General features: G+C 32.3%; 1 protein-coding gene across 9 annotated transcripts in view; it reads right to left on the bottom strand.

Annotated features, from left to right (window-relative positions):
* The window catches only part of KCNT2 (potassium sodium-activated channel subfamily T member 2), a 375231-nt gene that overhangs the window by 76669 nt on the left and 281402 nt on the right, over positions 1 to 17160 (bottom strand). For 6 of the 9 annotated variants that reach the window (XM_072814992.1, XM_072814994.1, XM_072814987.1 and 3 more), the window contains 2 exons: positions 11240 to 11311; positions 7686 to 7820 (listed from right to left, as the gene is read on the bottom strand). In XM_072814992.1, the coding sequence (XP_072671093.1) occupies positions 7686 to 7820; positions 11240 to 11311 (207 nt within the window). The remainder of the gene's footprint in view (positions 1 to 7685; positions 7821 to 11239; positions 11312 to 17160) is intronic. The other 3 variants (XM_072814991.1, XM_072814990.1, XM_072814993.1) reach the window with 1 other exon arrangement.

Below are 17160 nucleotides of genomic sequence, written 5' to 3' on the forward strand. Positions count from 1 at the left end.
ATGAAGCTGATTTAAGAAGTTAGAAGGTGACATTGTAGATGTTAAAATAAAAATTTATAAGATGAATATGCTGATTGACAAAGATTTCATGTGATGAGCTTATTGTCCATAATATGAGTTCTTTGATCTTCTAAGATTCCCTATTCTTATCATATCCAGTTTTAAATGTCAAATCTTGCTACAATGAACTTCTGAAAGAGAAATATTTTAGCTGAAATAACATTTCATTAAAATGAATTGAAGCCAAGGTTCAGTTGATAGTGTTATTCTAAAAGGATCCTGAAAGTTTTCACGTGTCCCATAGCTTTGCGTTAGCTTTCTTCCTATTCACTTCCTTCTCCCAACACAGACACACACACACACACACACACACACACACACACAATAGTAGTTGTCAGATCATAACTACATTATTGTTATTTTTATTTACTTAGGGCAGTATTTGATATCTAAGTTAACAAATAATTTTCAGGTGTTTGTTATTAGACAGCTCTGGTCTCCAGGACATAAAAAGAAGTATAAAGTGAAATTTTTGCCTTTAAATCAGACCCTACTACCTAGGGGAAACTATAAAAATTTATAAATTATAAGGCTGTACATCTTTTTCCAGGGGTGATAAATATGGCTAACTGAGACTTCACAGATCACATAGGATTATGACACCAGTGAATGGATAGCTTAGGAGAAGCATCTAGGATAGTGTTGAGATATAAGGCCAGAAAAGTAATTTGTGAGAAAAACGTACTTGCAAACCAATGAAAATATATTTCATCTTTTAGGAAATCTTCATTTTCTCTGAGAAATATAGCTTTTTCTTCCATAGATATTTTTACTTTAACTTTGGATACATCTATGATTACTTGGGTGATATAATACTTTTCCACATTATATCAAATAGATATATATATATATAGCTATATATTTGAGGTCTGAGTAAGAGTGAGTGGTAATATGACTGAGTGACCTGATCATTGTACTTAAGTGTCTTAGAGTGAAAATTAGAACCAAAAAAAAAAAAAAATGTATACGATGTACCATTTCTGTTCTGTATAAAAGAACCTCTCTATTGTTATTTTAAACTGAGGAAGTGAATGTATTATCTAAGTCTGCCACCTAGTGAAAATCTATAATTGAATAATATTTAAATAATGAAATGTTTTATTGCATTGCCTTTTAGATCTACAAAGTATTAATTACATTCATTTATAAATTTGGTTCTGAAATAGATTTAATTATGTATCCTCAAAATATTAATCTGTAAATCTATATCTGGGCATTAACATGACCTAAGACACATTTTGAATATAAGATACTTTAGAAATAAAATGACATAAAAAGTCTATCTTCTCTAGTATTAGGATCATAATAAAGCAATATTATACAGTTGAAAAATAATATGTTTTTTTCTATTTAAAACTTCTCTACAATTTATGTTCTGATTGAGTGATAGAAGTATCATTATGGAGATGTGCAAAATCTCTATGGAAGAGTTCTCTGCCTGAATTAATATATTCAAAAAGTAGTTTTGACAGACATGCCCAGCTATGCTAACCAACACAAAGATGAAAAACACACCACTTTATTTCCTAGAGCACTGGGAGAACTTTGAGACTAGCTGTAATTATATATTCAAGCAAAACAAATATAAGATCATACAAATCTGGAAAATGTTTAGAATATTTTAATAAAAATACTGAGCTAGTGTGCTACACTATAAATTTTGATCTGTTCTGGTGTCTGGGAAAGATGTTTCTGCGTAACAGGGGAGCATACACTTATATATAAGTACACACTATATATAATATACCTAACTATATATAGGTACACACACTTAGATACATGTACACTACTTTTAGACTACAATTAACTATCAGGACTAAAATAAATATGAATATATCTTAATTATTTACAAATACTTTTTAAACATCTTAGGTCTGAGTTAGTAATAAATGAAACTATAATAAATGTCAGATATCTCCTGTATTTAAAATTATCCATGCAAACCAATCAAAATAATAAAAAATATTTTTGTACTATATAAAGGAATCATTCTCATATTTATATGTATTCATTATCAGTGTTTTCAATTATTTCCCATGTGTATGTATGTGTATGTTATTTCCTCAGTAAGACTATGTATGACTACTTGTGCTAAGCTAAAGACCATTTCTTTTGCTTATTTTCATTTCTTAGCTTGTCATTTATGCTTTTAGTGTCCTGGGGATGCAAGTCTTCTGAGCAGCTCTCCCCCACTCTTCACATTGTAGCTAAAATAGTATTTTAAAACTTTAAAATGGTGGTTTCCTCCCTGTTATTCTTGTAACGAAAATCAACTTGTTACCAGGCTCTACTAAGCCAATACCTCAGAGCCTTTGGCTATGCTGCCCCCATGTGGAACGCTCTACTCCTTTCTTTGCTGGCTTAGTCTAATCTTTAACTAAAAGATGATCAATTTCTCAGGGAGGTGTTCCTTGATCCACTGAACTAAATCATATATTCTTGTTGCCTGGACCTATATAACATTATACTTTTTTCAGTAGTTGCCACACTTATCATTCTCCAGTTAAATTTTTAAATGACTCCTTTAATACTTTCCCAGCTTAGACTATCAGCAGCAACCCAAGGCGAGGATGCCTTAATCACTACTGATCACTATGTCTGCCTTAGGCACCACTGCAGCCATAGCATCCTGTATGGTCCCCAAACTTACTAGATGCTCAATAATACCACGTGAATAAATCACAACTGCAGGTGTTTGTAGAGGTCCTCCTGACCTACACCGGGTTAATGCAGAAATTTCTCCGTTCCAAACAGATCACAGATCCATGACTTGACTGAATGTTTCCATTGACAGAGCACTGGTTATCTTACCAGTTTGATCAGCTAAATTTTAGGGAAAAAAAGCAAAAACAAAAATATCTTCATATTAAAACAAAATCAGCCCAAGGGACTTCTGAACTAAGTCACTCCTAGACTTTTACATTGCAGAGAAAATCAATGTTAAATTAATTAAATAAGGTGACCATTAGACTGAAAAGGTTGTAATATTTTTGCAGGCTACTTAAGCAACCAACCTCTCAGCCTATAAATGCCTCAAAGCTAAAAAATCAAAACCAAAGGACAACCAATCACAGTCAACTAGGCTTTCTCAAATAATACAACTGCTTAAGCTGTTGCATATCAAATAATTTCCTTGCTTTGCTCCCACCTCTTCTCTGGAAGCCCCTCCCTCCTGTCTTCCGAGTGTGTCTAAACTGATTTTTGTTCAGATAAACTCTTACCATTTTTAATATGTCTTAGTTTATCTTTAAACATTAACAAAATATTTACGTTTGTACCCATTCTCTATTAAACTAATGTTTAATTATCCTGTGCGCTCTCTAGAAAAACCTTTGCTTTTCAATTTCTAGAAAAAGTTTTCTCACTTTTTCTTCTCCTCATACAGAGTTAGGCCATTAGCTTGAATCAGCCCTTTTTATTCCAATACAGGATAGGCTGAGCCAGTAAGTTGCTTTCAATGTTGCTTTTTTCCCTCTCTACTTAAATGAGAATAATGATAAATGCCATTGACAGGCCAAACAATCCCAAAGTACAGCATTTTGATAGTCAGTCTGACATAGTCATTTTGAAGTGGTTCATTTTGACTCAAGGCATATTTTGGCTTGCTTGTTTAAATTTAGTTTGGATATTAACCCTTGTTCATAAAAAGGTAAAAACAGGCAATATTTTCAAATATACCAAGTGCTTCTTAGATAAAACTTTAGCAAGAGAAACTTAAATTTTAAAGTAAGGACCTGGACCTGCTTTTCTTTCAATTTGGAGAACTGCACAAACTTCAGGAGTGCCCATCAAATATATGTATGCCAAGCTCTAGACTCTGGATGTGGAAAACCCCGAATGGGTTCTCTGGAAGAAACATGCAGGGGCTTAACCAGCAAATCCACAATTGTCACGCTGGATAAAGACACATTGAAATGTGCAGTCCAGTTTTCAATCACAAAATTATGTTTAAGTTATAAATGCATGTGCTCGCTTTGGCAGCACATATACTAAGTTATAAATGCAGTTCCAGATGAAAAGGAATTCTCTCCATGCCCCCATATCTCCTCTAACTCTTCCTACACTCCACTCTCACCCCCAAATATACTGCTGGCAAATTAATGAGACTCTCCTATTTTGCTTTTGGTCTTTTGAGACTAACTTTGAAAGGACAATCTGGAGAGAATAGTTGTCAAGTTAAACTTTATGTCCTAGTAAGCTGGGTGGGTAGGAGTTCCAGTGATTAATTTGAGGGTATCAATAATAATAAATTTAACCTCATTCCAGAATGGCAAAACAGGTCATATCAGTTACATCAGTAACTTGTGAACTAGAGCACTGTTACTTTCATTTCATATTTGAATTCCATCTCATTCTTGTCTTCTGGGCTCTAATACAAGACAGATTGAAGATTTTTCTAACATATTCCTTAGTCCTTTTAAGAGCTGAAAATGTAAAAGTCAAAATGCCCCCACATCAAAATGGAATGTCAAAGTAATCAAGTTAAAATGGCATGGGCCCAAATAGCTACACAGTCATTTCCAAATGCTAAAATAAAATGTAGCATCTCCCCATACAGAGCAACACCATAAGGTAATCTTAATTTCCTTAATACATACAGATGCCAAGAAGATTATAATTTGGTTCTCGTTTGAGGAAAATAATGATGTTTATGAAGATACAAGGATTGGCTGAGATATTTTAGAGATAATATTACTGAAATAAATTTCTAGGCCCCAGACAGAGCTTTCCCACTGGATTGCCATGTGAGCAAATTAAAACTTAGATAACTTTTGTGTCTCTGTGATAAAATTAATTTGCATTTCAGGACCTCAAAACGGAGGCTGACTCAGTGGACCAGTCCACATCACAAATCTAAACTTAAGTCACATGTATTTACAGTAAATACCAATTAAGGAATTCTAATATACACCAATCTCTATCATCCAAATCAGCTTTAGCTAGTTCAGCTTATGGGAAAAACAGGACCTACTAGACTGACCAGGAAATGCCTGGCCTCCTAGCCAATCATTCCCTGTTTCCATTTACCTTTTCTAACATTCTATAAATCTCACTCTTGCCCAAAATCTCTCTGGAAAAGTGTTTCTCTGCCTGTGAGGCACGGAACTTCTCCAATCCACAGGCTATTTTGCCTTGAATAAAGGATATGAAACTCGTTACTAAATTGTTTTAGTTTTGTCATTTGATTCCCATAAATACGCCACTTGACCAGAAACACAGTATACCCAGTCACCCAATCCCCAAATACCAAGGCAACCCTGGGATCTATACTTATTTCTTTATTCCTTCTTCATTTTCTGTTTTTCTTTTTCTTCTTCCTTTTTCTTTTTCCTGTAAGAGTTTCCTGCCTTCCACCCTCCCTGGGCCCTTAGGAATAGAGACTGCCTGCTTCATGAAGTGTTAAATAAAGTTTAATCGTATCACCTAAATGGTCTTCCTTAATCATTTTTAACACTATTCATTCTTGTATATTCAATGTTCCCTTAGAGATGGAGCCTTACACCTTAAACATAAATAGCCTGGTATCTAGTCACTGTGACTAGATTTCTGGTTGCGTATTGCTCACTTATGAGGATAACTGGATTCTATCCCTGGGATCTGTCACTTGTCTCTAAGGAATTTCATACTAGGTAGTGGGCAGCGAACCTGAAAGAACACTGAGAGGGAGGAAGGGAGAATGGGAAAGAGAGTTGAGATCGGTATTAGTTCATAGTAAATAATCAGTAATTATCTGCTTAAGGTTTCAGCACAGGAGTGATTATAATGATTGACCTTGGAATTTAATCTGGTAAGAGGGAAGAAAAGCTCTCAAGTAACTAAGACAAGTGAAAAAGTAGTAGAATGAATAGATAGTAAGTTCCAGTGAAGACAAGATTGCTGAGAATTGGGGGTATTAGAAGAAATGAGGTAGAAAATTAGTAGTACTCAGAGACCTGAATGAAAGTGAGAAGATGGAGGGTAAAATTATTGGTACTTCAAGGTAAAGGCTAAGATCATGAGCACAGGTGGCTAAGGTAAGATATTGAAAGGACTGTCTATGTAGAATTGTTGAAATTATCAAGAATGATTGTAAAAACAGGGTTGTCAAGAGTCACAGTGAATCAGGAACCAAAATCTTCAAGGAATGTGAGAAAGTGACCTTGAGGTCACTCTTGAGAGTGGTAACTGACTGCACCTATAAAATGATACTACAAAATCTGAATAATTTTGGTCATTTCTCTATATAAATAACATTGTGTACATCATGGGGATCTACCAGCATCTTCACTTTTGTGCTTTATTACATAAGACTAGCCTCATTTAGCATGCATTGACCAGCAGCTTAAGGACCAATCCATTAAAAAGTTCCATAGAATTGTTTTTTCCTAAAAATATTGTTATGTACTTAGTGAAATAATGATAATGCCACCACACATGTATCTGCTCTTAGTTATTCTGGTCAGTTAGTTTTAAAAGATTAGCACCTTTGGATCTTTCAGTAAGATGAGAATTTATTATTATTTATCTACCATTATCTTGAAATTAAAATTACTCATTCATAGAATATATAATAAAAGTCAAATCGATTGAAACTTTACCATAATAGAAACAAACTCATGATAAGTTAAAAATTAAAATGGTATGTTTAATCAAAAAGACCCAGGATCCTCTCCTGTTGAAAATGTAACTAGCTTTTGCCATGCATGGAATAAAAAAGTATGATTTCACTTTGTTCACTGGCTATAAATCTCATCCCTCTGAATTAATTTTCTACTTGTAATTTCTTTTTTCATTCTCTGGAGAAAAAAATTACTTACATGTCTGTCATATTTTAAACATGTGCTATGCTATGTACCGCTTCATATAGCTCAATAACTAGTTAGCTATATTCTAAATGAACTTTCACATTACAATAACTTCAGAGGGCACATTTGTTCTCCTTCTGAAATAAGAGGCTCTTATGTAAGTTGAGAGTCAATATTCAGAACATTCAGGATGCTGTGACAGATTCTTCATCTGCCTAATTTCAGGTCCTGACATTAACGCTGCAAGAAGGATAATTATTTTCTACATGCATTTTAAAGATGAGGGAAACTGAATTTCTATGAAGTTAAGAAATATACTTAAAGTCACATAGTATCTACTGAAAGCTCCAGGATAGAGGCATCAGATAAGTTTGACGCTATATTGTTCCAAAGTCTGTGATAAGGTTATGACTTGGCTCTTAACATGGGTAAATTACCTGTTTACAGACTTAAAATATTTCATTCTTAGTCATCTAGATGGTAAATGCATACTTTTGGCCACTGCCAGATACAAAACCAAAATTAGAATATGCATGGTCTATCATAAATCTTGACTACACTGCAAAGGATTCAGAATTGGTTATTGTTAAACTATAGAAGAAAGCAGATTTATTATTCTATTTATTTTTAAAAGAATGATGACCCTGAGTTAAAAAATTAAACATATGGTGCCAGTCATACACTAGATCCTAAATAAGCACTTGTTTTAGGATCAAATGAATGAACATAACTTCAGTGTAATTATCTCATGTTCATTCCTTATGAACAGAGTCAGAGTCAAATATTTCACAAATATTTAGCAATGAGTAAGCCACAGGGCTGAGTTATTGAGACATTTACCTGAAAAGGGTCTGCACATTTACAATCGTTTTGGCATCTGCCATGTAGTCTTCCTCTGCACTCATGGTACTTTCTTTGTCCACAACCACCATGTTGGCAGCAAAAGTCACTCCACACCTGAGTAAGTCATCTAGGCTTTGATAAAAATCAACAGAGAAAAAAATGGACTTTCAATAAATCACAATACAGGGATCAGTGCTTGCTTACCCACTGCATTTGTATAGGTTTTCACACAGTTAACCCTGTTAGATGTTAATAGGAATTATAATACAATATTCTCTGCTGATATGAAATAACTTGCATTTTTGAGCTACTTATGTTTCATCAGATCTCAACCGTTTCAAAGCATTATGCGTTAAGAATTTTTACTTAAGAGTATTTATAAATTATGTAACTAAAACATGAAAAATACCCATTTTGCAATCAAATAGAAATAAAGCATGTTAGAACTGTCTTTTTATGGTTGGCACACTATTTCAAAGACATGATATTTATATTTTTTAATCCCTAGGGTACTTCTGGTAAGAGTAGAAATGAATACTTATATTAATGGTCTAACCCAACAAGGATATATTAAATTGTGAAATGTTTATTTTTAAATGTATATTATTTCTTTGTGTACTATGTGTTAAAGATTGATTCTACACGGTCATGAGCATGGAAAATATGTAAATATCTGATGTAATCAGACTTAACCATTCAGCCAAACTAAAGTTTTTGAGCTAGTGATTTAATAACTTGATTTATTTGATTGTGTGAAATAACTGCTAAACCAGGATACAAGTTCCTATGAATTATAAAAATCAGTCTCCTCCCCTCTCACTGACAAACACTAGCATTCTCTCACTGAATTAAGAGATAATATTGCCATTAAGGTTTTAAACAAAGAAACCACTATCTCCCTGCCTCTGCCTCATACAAACTAGAAAAATCAGACTGAATTAGATAAAGAAAATTAAACTTGAAGGAGTATAAGACTGTTCTAGGTACAAAGTTGACTGAAGACAGAGAAGAATTGGGATGATTGATGTCTACATCTTCTGATTTAAAATATGAAGTGGAGAACATAAAGGACAGTAGAGTTCCTTTTAGATTACTTAAATGGAAGGGTCAGTTCCTTGAGGATCTTTCCTGAGCATGTGATTGGCTGAACTAGCCAATAGAGGGAAATATTTCCCTCTTATGCTAAGGTAGGAGGCAGGATTTCTTGTTCTGTTCCAAGGTGAGAGAGTATTACCAAAGCTCTGGGTCTACAATCCCTAGGAGTAGACCAGAAAAAACTATTTTGCCTGAATCGGGAACAATGTTCTGTGGAAGAGATTTTATGGCTAAAACTGTGGAAACAGAATATTATTCCAAATAAATTTCCTATGGTGAGAAGAGCCAGGTCCATAATTTCCAATCAATTTGATGATCAAGTTTAATCCCTAGAAATACTTTATTTGGATGTTCCTTTAACTCAAATTCCTAACTGTTTGTATATCTATTAAAATACTTAAAAAAAAATAAAAAAAATAGAAAATTAATGTGATATGGTTTCCTTATGGGCTACAAAAATGATGCCCAAGTCATATGCCTTCAACCCACCATACTATGATTTTAAAATCACTTCTATTTCAGCTCTTACAATCTTTTCCCTCCAATAAAACATAATCTCTCCATTATAATTATCTATATAAGAAAAGGGAAAGATAAAGTGACAGAAGGTAAGCTTGGCTGTTAAAGGATATACAGACATAAGTTATGATGGGAAAAAATGAATATTTTGTCAATAATAAATCAATGAAATTGAAACGACAAAAAATTTCACTATGTGTACCTGTGCTAAATAGCTAATAGCTACCTATATCTATATGTATCAATTAATTCCATACTCAAAATATTGGCTGTTGTAGTTGACATATAACCTTGGCAAGTGAGCTTAGTAATCATGATTAAATATGAGTTTAAATCTATAGAAAATACATAAAATTGCAATGGCATTTCAGAACCATGTGGAAACATTTTGTTCTTCAGGTTTTAACTTTAAATTATTTTTATATCCATTTAATATTACATTTTATTCTTTTTTTCCTTCTTTATCCAGTTACCAATTTATTATTATATCGCCATGTCTAAAATCTCTCCACACTATCCTTTCTGTGAAGCCATGGTTTATTTTTTATTCAGCACGGTTGCTTTACACAGTTTGGCCACCAGATGGCTGCCTAAGGAAAAAAGTCAATATTCGGGAAAAAAAGTTACAGATAATCTAAATGGCAACAACTTCCTTTTTACCGTTTTCTAAGCCTTCTTTTTTGAGGAGACGTGAATATATGAATATATGAGACTGTTTGTAAATGTTTTAATTCAAAGGTGTTTTGGTTTTCTAAGAAAAATTTCAATCATTAGCAAAAAAGAGTAACAATACAGTGAACCTCCATATTCCAATCACCCAACCAAGCTTCAATAATGATCAACTTGTAGCCAATCTTGTTTCATCTCTAATCATAGGCATTTGATCCTCTCGGTTCTTTTACTCATCATAAACCTTTTATAGAGAAAGAATTCATTTCATAGTTTACATCAGTAAAGAAAGATGGGAGATTTATTTACTTTTTTAAGTATCCTGTTTTTCTAATGAATTTCAATAGAATACTATCAAAGTAATATTATTAGAGATAAAGTGTCAGTTGATTTCACATTAAATAGTAACTATAGTACATCTAACTACATCTTAGTTGGTTAGTATTAAGGTGACTGATGATGCAAATTATATTAATGTAGAATAGAAGTTAAATAAATGTCAGTTTGCTTTTTAATGCATCCACAGCCAATAAACACTTCCAAAGATATAACACTTTGTTTTTTCATCTATAGGACAAAACGTAAGCACGAAAGTTCTTAATTGATAACTTTCGCATTTTGTTTTGAAGACTCTGGCTGACGTTTTTTTAAAAAATAAAAAGCTAACACATTTTTATAAGCATATTAGTCTTATGATCTTTAGTTTTATATTTTTATAATATCAAGTTCATCCATATAAAAGAATTTGCATTTTAATCCTAACACATTGCACACATTTGACTTTTTAATTAACAAATTTTTAGAAATTATAGACTGATAAATGTTGCTAGAATAAAGTAAGCTCTTAAGGAAATGCTCCAGTTTATAAATCTGGCTTAAAAGGAGCATCTCTAAATTATTTTGATGGTTTCCAGAAGTTACGACAATGATATCAATGCATCATAACACCAAACCCTTAGATTTTCTCTACCCCTAGGCCCATAGTATAACATTGCGAGAGACAACACAAAACTGAAATAGCTTTAGAAACTAAACAAAAGTGACGAAATTCACATGCAGCAAGATTTGTTTTAATTCAACAACAGATTACTGCTTAAGAAGTTTGAATACAAGATGTATAACACGAGAACATAAGCTCTGCATGCAAAATACACCATATTTGCAATACTGAAATGGCAAATTACACTCATCATGCAACACGGGGGCACAGCACATGACAAACCACAGGACACCACACTAGTTAGTGTGCCAAAGATTTTGTCACCTACTTGTCAATAGAGCCCACCATGTAGTAAACCATTGGAAACCAACAGATTGCATCCAGAAAATGCATATCTGGCCTAAGTAGCAGATGGGTTACAAAATGAAACACAATGTCACAACAGTGGCAGCTCTTCTAGGGAAAGGAAGTAAGTTGACTTAGTTTGCATTTCCAAAACTAAACACTGTTGACAAGATTAATTTTAAGTGCCTTTTATCTTAACATTAATTAGTAAATGTCATTTGTACTTGTTAGGAATATACAATGCACTCAGAATTATAAAAACTTGTATTTCTGCTTTCTAAATCAGAAACATTATGGCATTATTCTACAAAAATACTGAATCAATCGATATTCTTAATTATAACTAAAAAGTCTTACAAGGAGTTTAAAAATTATTCATGCAGAGGAGGGATAAAATGAGAAATTAATTATTTTTTTTCTTAGATAGCCCAAAGCATAGGGAACTAAATTAGCATGTTTATTAAGAGCACTTTTCTCTAAGGAATATCCACAATTACAACATGACCCTTAATATATCAGTATATCAATCAATAAACATAGTATATGCACCCATGTAACAAATCTATTAAAGAAAATTAAAATGAAGTAATTCACTTTTTAAAAATTGACTTACTCCACATGTTGTTGAGCAAATATTTATTGAAATCTTTACTTATATGCATATTTGAGGAAACCATCATAAACCTGCATGCTTCCTTAAAAATCACTTAATCTACTGTATTCATTTTATAAAGTTATTAATTCTTTAATGTATCTATTCATTCAGCATACATATATATACAAAACATTTAATATAACAGACATTTCAATATATTAAGGCATATTGTGTTAACCTTGTACTATAAGAAATACAATTTTTGGAACACGTACAAGAGCACACAATTACAGTATGTGTTTTAATCAGAAAATATAAACAATAGGTTGCAGTCAGAAGGCAGAATTAGGGATCATTTCACAGATGTTATATTTAATCTGGATGTTTGCCAGTAAAAGAGAAAGTGACAGAAATTCTAGGGAAAGGGAAGTGTAGAACCTAAAATACCCCAGCTAGATGAAGTCTTTTCCTCCCTGATTTATTTCCTTTCTGTTTATCATCCTCTTATCCCTTTACACTCTAAAGAAAAAGAAATCACAATACAGTGAAATGAAAAAAGATGAACTTCCAAAGACTACCACTATTGTAATGTTGATCAATTCCTCCCATCATTAAATTTCATTATTAGTCATTTTAAGAGGCCGTATATTATTACATATTATAGAGGTACCACAATTCATTTTAAAAGTCCTCAATTATTCAATTTATAATTATTTTCACTTTTATGCTACTGAAGTTATTTCCAATATCTAGCTGTTATAAATAATACTGGTATGAACATCTTTGAATGACATTTTCCAGCATTAGTTTTTTAACCATTTACTCCAAAACATTCATAGAAGGGATATTAGTGGATCACAGAATATAGATATTTTTGAAGCTTATGACATATCTTCTCTTCAACAAATAGTAGCAGTCCCAGTAGCAATCTTTTTATAGTGCCTTCTAGTTCTCTGTCTGAGCACTGCTCTGCTTCTTAAAATTAGAAGTGTCATTCTCACTGCTGATTCAAACCCACATGTCTCTTTCTTACCCTACCTCATGACTATAGAAGCACATGTGAGGATACAAGTGCCACAAGACTGGGGCAGTACTGAGATTTTGCAGCAATTTGAAACATCATTTTGCCTGTATCTTTTTTTGGTTGTTATTTTGTTTCATCTCCTTTTACTCTCATATAGTTTTAGTCAGATAAAGTACATATAGTTCAATACCTTAGGTGGCAGAGATGGGTCCATAATCCTTCATTATCAATTACAGATATATGTACCCTGACTGGAAAAACCACACTTTTAATCTGACTCATTCTTTTAAATTCAGATGATTTCAAGTTCTTTATGCTATCTTCCCCATTTAAAGCCTAGTAGAGCAGGATGAAATGTTATTGAATAATTGAACTTAATAAAGATATTGAAAATCTGTGTAATAAGTAGTACTGGGGTCACTGAGGACAAAATTAAGTCCTTACTTTAAGCCAACCTTTCTGTTAGAATTAAAATTGAAAATATGGCCTTTGTATTTTGTTGCTTTATCCAGTATGAATCACTAAAGTTACTTAATTTAAATTATTGCCTTCCTTTAGGAAATTCATGAATTTTAGCCCTACACAATTCTGCCACAAATGTGTATTTACGATGTTCTACAAAGCAATCTTCTACATACTCAGAAATTAATCCAGCATTTGTATTGTGGAGCATGGTTCATCCTTACATGAATTTAACTGTATTACAAGGTAAATCAAGCCCTTGAAACCTGGTAAATATATACTCTTGATGAAGCATATCTAACATAAGGAGTCTAATATGCCATACTTTTTTGCAAATGTAACTTGTATAGAAAATAAATTTATCTACTACTTCTATCAATAAAGATAGTTCATAATGAAACTTGAGATATCAAGAATACAGTAATTGTACATTTACATGTATTATGTTAACTCATTTAAATAAATTGGCAACAGTGTTCATGTCGCTAAACTGCTTAGTAATTAATGAGTAACATAAATGATATCAGAGGCTCTTAATAGACTAATCTTTCTAATATTGAAAGTTAATTGGCAAGCATAACCTTTACATAGAATACATGAAACAAAAACATAAAACGTTAATAAAAATAAGAAATGTCCCTTTCTTATGTTATACCCCCAAATAAAGTACAGATGAAGAATGGAATGTAGAAAAATAAAGCCATTAATGCCAATAGAATAAAGTATATGTACTTTTTAATCTGAATGCTAAATAGAGAAGACTTATCTATGTTAGAAATTACATTATGGAGGGATGCCTGGGTGGTTCAGCTGTTGAGTGTCTGCCTTCTGCCCAGGGCGTGATCCTGGAGTCCCAGGATTGAGTCCCACATTGGGCTCCCTGCATGGAGCCTGCTTCTCCCTCTGCCTATGTCTCTGCCTGTGTGTGTGTGTGTGTGTGTGTGTGTGTGTCTCATGAATAATAAATAAAATCTTTTAAAAAAAAAGAAATTACATTATGGAAAAGTAGTAAAAATAATTGCAGATTTAACAGTAAACCTCATCACAAAAATTTTAACATATAAGAAACAAATGTTGAAAAATATGCTTATACAAAATTTACAGATCATATTTGCTTATTAACATGTAAAAAAGTATTTTAAATCAATAAAAGATAAACCTAACAGGAAAATAATCTAGCACAAAATAAATATGCATAGATCAAAACAAAATATGCTGAATCCAACTAGTTAATAAAATAAAATTTTGCAAGCACAAAAATTGATGATAGCAAACAGAAAAAAAATTGAACACATCATTAATCACCATCCTAACTGTGATTGTATTAAGAAAGATGACTGCTGGGCAGCCCTGGTGGCACAATGGTTTAGCGCCGCCTGCAGCCCAGAGCGTGATCCTGGAGACCCGGGACCGAGTCCCATGTCAGGCTTCCTGCGTGGAGCCTGCTTCTCCCTCTGCCTGTGTCTCTGCCTCTCTCTCTCTGTCTCTCATGAATAAATAAATAAAATCTCAAAAAAAAAAAAAAAAGAAAGATGACTGCTTATGAGTCTAAAACATCATATTCTTACAAAAGCCTTCATTATAAAAATTACCCTTATATTCAAATGTAATTAGCTAGTGTTTGCTAGGAAGTGAAAAGGTTTGTGGATTTGCATGGATTTGCAAAGTTGAAGATCATTATTTCTCACTGAACTAATAACTATAATGAGCTTAATTTCTGATTTTCAAATTCAAAAATTGAATGTAGTGAAAGTTTATTTTATTAGCATTTCATAATTCTATACTTAAGTATACTTAAGTACTTTATTTCTTTCTGGAAAATATATAAGCAGTTTCATTTCAACTGCCTAAAATAAATCTCCCTTTTTTGTTAACTGGATTTTCACCCAAATCCACTCATCAGTTTGAAAAATGACAATGTCACTTTTTTGATTGGTAGAAGAAGGGAAACTGACATTTCCTGACTGCCTTTTTTCTAAGTGAGATATTTCACTAGTGCTTCATATACACTGTCTTATAGAGTTTCAACATTACCTATTAAGATAAATGTTCTATTCATTTTACAAATGAGAAAATTGAGGCTTAGAGAAACTTAATAACATGCAAAAGGCTTTTAACCAAGAAGGTAAGTTAGCTTAGACCCTATCTCAGATCTATGAGTCTAAAGTTTAAATGTCTTTAATAAGGACTCTGATGTATCAATTTATCATTGCTTTTGAAATAAGCCAAAGTTTACCGGACACTATATATGAAAAGAAGATTGATGTAATAAAAAGGTTTGTGTAAATAAGATGTAAAAATTAGGAACATAAGCCTGGATTCTTGTACTTCAACTTTATGTAGTTTTGAGTAACATATTCCAAAGCTTTTGACTTTTTTTTCTGTCTTTAATATGAAATGATATTATCAGATGACTAGATGACCTTTAAGGTTGGGGTGGTAATCAAAATTTTGAAAATCAGTATGGCACAACAACAGAACAAACAAAACAGATGGCCACGCAATCAGAACTCAGACCACCTCTTACGAGCCAGTATCAAGTGCAAGATGTTTTCCATTGTGACTGGGTTTCACTTTGTTACCAGATGAGATCTAGAAGGCTTTCTATTTGGAAACATTATAAACACTTGTTTTGACATATCATGTTTGTGAATATTATCAATTTAATTTGCATTTTTAAATCCCATACTTATGACATCTGTTATTATTTATTTGTTATATTGAATTAATTGGTCTTTCAACTAAATTTCCTAAATAGCCATGAAATGAATATTACTTTCAGCAATGCTCATGTAAATTTAAAACAAAGTCAAACCCCACTAAACTAATAATAAAAGTATGTACAATTCTTAGTGTATAATTTCTTATAACATGGAAATATTTTGAAGAAGAAAGCAACATATTTCTTTGTAACATTGTAGGATACATTGTGAAATACTAATTATGGCAGAACAACAGTTATCTCATTAAAAAAAATTGCACAAAACCTCTTGGAACATTATTTACTAGTGTTTAGTTTTTGTTTCCTCATTCTTGACCAAAAGGGCAGAGGACAACAAATAAAAATGCTAGATACCACTTTTGGGAAGTACTCAGGAAGATAATAAACATGTACTTTTCTCCTAATCCTTTGACTGAAAAGTCAAATCCCACAAAAATCATCTAACAAACAACAACACGGGAATAGTTGGAGTCCAAAATCTAAGTCAGGAAACCAAGAAAATCTGTAATGCAAAATAATCCAAAGTTAAAATATGTTGTTACTAAAAAGAATTGACAATGTATTTTTTACATATATCAAAAACCTGTAGGTTAAGCAAGATCTTATAGTTGAAATAAGAATGCACTGTGAATTATATAGAAAGTTCTAATCCTAGAATTGACTCTAGAAATAGTAATTTAATTTCTTTGGTCTGTTTTTCCTTGCCTATAAAATAAGAGTATTGTAACAAAGGGACATAAGCTGGTTTATTTAAATGTTATCATTGTAAGTTGTGAACTTTGAGATCTTAAGTTACTTGGTACATCTCTCTGAGAATAAATCATCACTATATGATGTGGATATATTTCTAAGGGGAATAAAATGTAAAACAAAGGTAAAGTGTCTAGTGTGATGACTGACATGTAGTAAATGTTCAACAATTATTACTATTATGAACAGAGGGTAGAAGTAAAGAATATTAATTTTATTAAATGATTTCTATGATGTTATTCTGACAAAATACTCTCTGATAAAAGCTACATCTAGATTTACAAAGAACTATTGACCATTTTACCAGTAATTAAGAGAAACAGAATTTTCAGGGTTTTTTTATGATTAACC

Source organism: Canis lupus, chromosome 38 (genome assembly GCF_048164855.1).
Source record: "Canis lupus baileyi chromosome 38, mCanLup2.hap1, whole genome shotgun sequence".
Classification (NCBI taxonomy): Eukaryota; Metazoa; Chordata; class Mammalia; order Carnivora; family Canidae; genus Canis; species Canis lupus.